Source organism: Haemaphysalis longicornis, unplaced genomic scaffold, assembly GCF_048455015.1.
Source record: "Haemaphysalis longicornis isolate Haplotype H1 unplaced genomic scaffold, Haemaphysalis longicornis Haplotype H1 scaffold_3, whole genome shotgun sequence".
NCBI classification, from domain to species: Eukaryota; Metazoa; Arthropoda; class Arachnida; order Ixodida; family Ixodidae; genus Haemaphysalis; species Haemaphysalis longicornis.
The window spans coordinates 28,427,280-28,430,913 of NW_027526335.1; the positions used below are offsets into that span (position 1 = coordinate 28,427,280).

Here is a 3,634-nt window from a genome sequence, read left to right on the forward strand (position 1 = left end):
GTAGGGGTTCACGCGGTATTCATGCAGTAATGAACAGCTGTGCGCCAAAGCTAATGCAGCAGCGCGCGCTAGCGCGAGTAATCTCCCCTTTCGTTTCCCGGCCAGGTAGCGCAAGCATGCAGCGCTTATTACGGTGAAAGAAGGTATGGAAGCCAAGGCGACAGGCACAGTGAGGAGGGACACAGCCATCGCGCTGATACGGGCCGCGCATGCTCACATTCTACCTATCTCAAACCAGGCGTTATCACTAGGTCATCGCAGTCCGGAGCACGCCGCTCGAGTGTTATAGACAAGCCTTTTGCCGACTGTACTCAAAGCCACGCGCTCCGTTGTTCATATTTTAATATATCACGATAGTACGATGAAACGTCACGGCGCTCAAGCCGACAAAGTCGACGAGCACAGGATTCAAGACAGCGACACTGAGTGTTGTGCAGTGAACAGTTTAATTTCTGCAACTATAGGCGACACGAGTCCAGGTACAAAGATGTGAACACTGCAGGCAGCCGCTGGAACCACAGGCTTCGGTGCAGGGCACGGCCAAATGAGCTCCTACACGGGAACACAACAGGGAATGAAGTCCAGGAAGAGGATGTCCAATGCGCCGCACAGCCAGGTATTCCTGCGAAAGAAAAAAAAAAAAAAACGATGCAAGAAACAACTCCCGGAGCAGCAAAGCAGTCAACTCACCGAGAACGGGTTCCAGGGACCACGCCAGGCAGGAACACAAGGGAAGCTGGAAGGCAATTCAATTGCACGGTAGACGGGGGAAAAAAACGGAACAGCTTTATTTGGCTATAAAACCTATTACAAAGTGCGGCCAGCTAAAGACAGGACAGATTTGAGACGTGTACCTGCCTGACTCAATGCCCATAGTGAGTGTTTGCGTGAAGGTGAACAGAAATGAGACAGTACGCAAAGGGAGGGGAACACTCGGTAGACTGCAGGCAGGCCACCTGAAACGAACCGAGGACAAAAAGCGAGCACTCGCCTTGGCCGCCGCTCCGGTCAGCGTCGGAAGCGACGAACCGTTGAGCAGGGATCCGAGCTTCAGTGGCGCTAGATGAGTTTGGCGAGAATTCCGAACGCCGTTAGCGTAGAGCACACGCCATGGCATTGCCGTATAGTTTAATGTGGAAAAAAAAAAAAAAAAAGAAACTAACTTCGCATGGCGCTTGCCCAGTCCTAATGGCATTCGGAAAGAGGCATTGAGCGCCGCGAAAACCCCGCGAGGGCTTGCGAGCTATCCCTATCGAGGCCGCAACGCATAGGTCCCACATGGACCATTAAGTTTCCGTCCCGGAAGCTGAAGGGCCTAGGGACAGCAGCGCAGAGTTCACGCGACCACTACGCGGCTGCCTCGACAGCTGGAGCCTAACCGCCCAACGCGAGGCTTTCACGACGACAATGTCCCACGAGTGGCGGACTAAGAAGCGGTGGGCTCACGAGCGAATGCCGCTGCGTTCGAGAGGACGATGTCAAAACAGACCAGTGTTATACGGAAGCCGGCTTCTTAGCCCGCACACACTCGCCCCGCGGCTTTGCCACGGAACTCACCATTTTGACGAGTCGGCGAGGACGCGGCGCCAGTGTTGCTCTCGGGGGTTTCAAGCGAACCGAGATGGCCGTCAGGTTTCCCGAACCACGGCCGGGACCACAGTCCAGCATTCCGAAGTCACAGTCCGGTTTTCCCAAAGGCACAACACACGCACAGATACAACGCTGCAGCACTCCCCTAAGAAACGCACACCCTTTTCAGCCACCAACGCCTCCGCCTGTAGCAAGAGAATTATAGCCGTCGCCACCCGGCGCGGATCCAGCAAGAAATGGCGCCGGGGGCGGTGATGTCACGCTTGTTATCGGCACACGTGCTACCCTGGCGCCACCAAACGTACGTAGCTATGGAATGACACGGCCGGTCTGGAGGCGCGGTTGGCGGGCACTTAGCGCGCTCGCCGCTCCTCCAGACCGGCCGTGGGGATGACCAGCACCCCCTCGTCACCCCTTTGCAGGTGTTCGATGCAGAATTATTGCAACAACAACAAAAAAAAAACGATGTGCCACGCCAACCATATAATCCCATATCAGCAGGAAAAACAGACGGCTTGTTGCTAGAAAATGACTGAGTGATTTAATGACGCAGCATCGCGTATCGCTCGCTCGACTGCTGCGATTTCGGAGCGCAATGCGCGTTGCCCATCTCTTGCGTCTCCGACGGCGTTTAGATGCTGAAAATACGGAAAGAAACCGTAAAAGCCAACTTTAGAGAATGAGTGCTTGGCGCACTTTAGCACAACGTGTCTGCTAATGTAACTAATGCAGAGAGAGAGAGAAGAAAAACTTCATTTTGCCAACTGTGTTACTTAGGCGTCGGCCATGAGCCCTTGGGATCTGGCAGCGTCCTCGTCCAGCTGGACGGCCCAGAGTTGATCTTCCGGGCAGGAGCTGGGCAGCACGGTCTCCCGCTGCTCATTGTTAGTGATTGTGCGGCCATTTGTGATCGCCTGCGGACATTGCCATAACATGTGCGCCAGGTCTGCTCATTCCTGCAGCATCTATGGCACTCAGGTGAGTAGCGCCCTGGGTAGCAATATCCCCACGAGAGACTGGGGGTAACTAATGCAAGAATTTTTTTTTTTCTCGATGGTAAACGAAACACGTGCTGCCCACCACAGGATTGAAGAACGTGCCGAAACGGTTCTGGTGACTGGTTACGAACACGAAGCCGTACGGGAAGGAAGCCGCGTATTGATATCATCCCTGCTCAAGAGCTCTTGTAATGCTTTATTTAAGGCTTTGTTTGCCCGCGTGGTGGGGAAGTTCGCGCGTGGCTTAGCGCAGTGCTTAGATTTATCACTCTCCTCGGTCTGATTTTCGTGTTAAGCACGTTCACTCTTCTCTCTCTCTCTCTCAGAAGAACTGCCAGTTGGGCTTGTTGGTACAGATTCATGATTGTAAAAAGCGCTACTTGAAAACGACGAAAGAAGAAACACAACACGAAGCTCTCTCTCTCTCTCTCTCTCTCTCTCTCTCTCTCTCTCTCTCTCTCTCTCTCTCTCTCTCTCTCTCTCTCTCTCTCTCTCTCTCTCTCTCTCTCTCTCTCTGACATATGTTGTCAAGCTCTTGTTTCGGTGTAGGGAACGCAAGCAAAAAAAGTTCGGTGTCCTTCCAGTCTGTGAAGAAGGATGAGGCGCGAAGCTGGGTGCAGTCCAAGGAATGGAAGAAATACGACACGTTCTAATTTGCAATTGAGAATACTTTCTACATAATTAGTTGAAGGGAACTTAGAAGGACTCGAGCTTTACTCTAGGGGGAAAATATGGGGCTGTCCGTTTGCCCATATGTTTACAGAAAACGGGAATAGCACAATATTTTCAACTTCAGTGTGAACTCAGAAATAAAAAATGTAGATGAAACTTCGCGTAACGTTAGAGCCGCAGCAGTGGCTAATTGTAATTAACTCGTCTCGGGATAGTTTCAACAGAACAAAAGTTGCAGCCGTTTTCTAAAACCATGCTCCGTCCGTAGGCACCCGTGTACTGACAGCAAGACGGGAATTCTGTAACGTTTACAATTTAACTGTGGCAACTGTGACCTAACTAATTAGAGAAGTACATGAACTCAACCTAAGGAT

At 52.0% G+C, this 3,634-nt stretch overlaps 1 protein-coding gene across 1 annotated transcript; it reads right to left on the minus strand.

Moving 5' to 3' along the window:
* Positions 1-400: 400 nt before the first annotated feature.
* On the minus strand, positions 401-1,898 carry LOC144174197 (uncharacterized). The gene is made up of 3 exons (XM_077702733.1): positions 1,558-1,898; positions 691-736; positions 401-622 (listed from the first exon to the last, which is right to left on the minus strand). Exons 1-3 carry the CDS (start codon positions 1,666-1,668, stop codon positions 459-461), a joined length of 321 nt encoding a protein of 106 aa, XP_077558859.1. The 5' UTR covers positions 1,669-1,898; the 3' UTR covers positions 401-458.
* Between the last annotated feature and the right edge of the window lie 1,736 nt (positions 1,899-3,634).

Bases quoted from the DNA above. Each gene is read 5' to 3' on its own strand.
- LOC144174197 (XM_077702733.1), bottom strand. From the start codon at position 1,668: ATGCTGGACTGTGGTCCCGGCCGTGGTTCGGGAAACCTGACGGCCATC. The intron at 737-1,557 runs GTGAGTTCCGTG...ATTGCCTTCCAG, and splicing joins CTCGCCGACTCGTCAAAATG to CTTCCCTTGTGTTCCTGCCT. The intron at 623-690 runs GTGAGTTGACTG...TTTCTTTCGCAG, and splicing joins GTCCCTGGAACCCGTTCTCG to GAATACCTGGCTGTGCGGCG.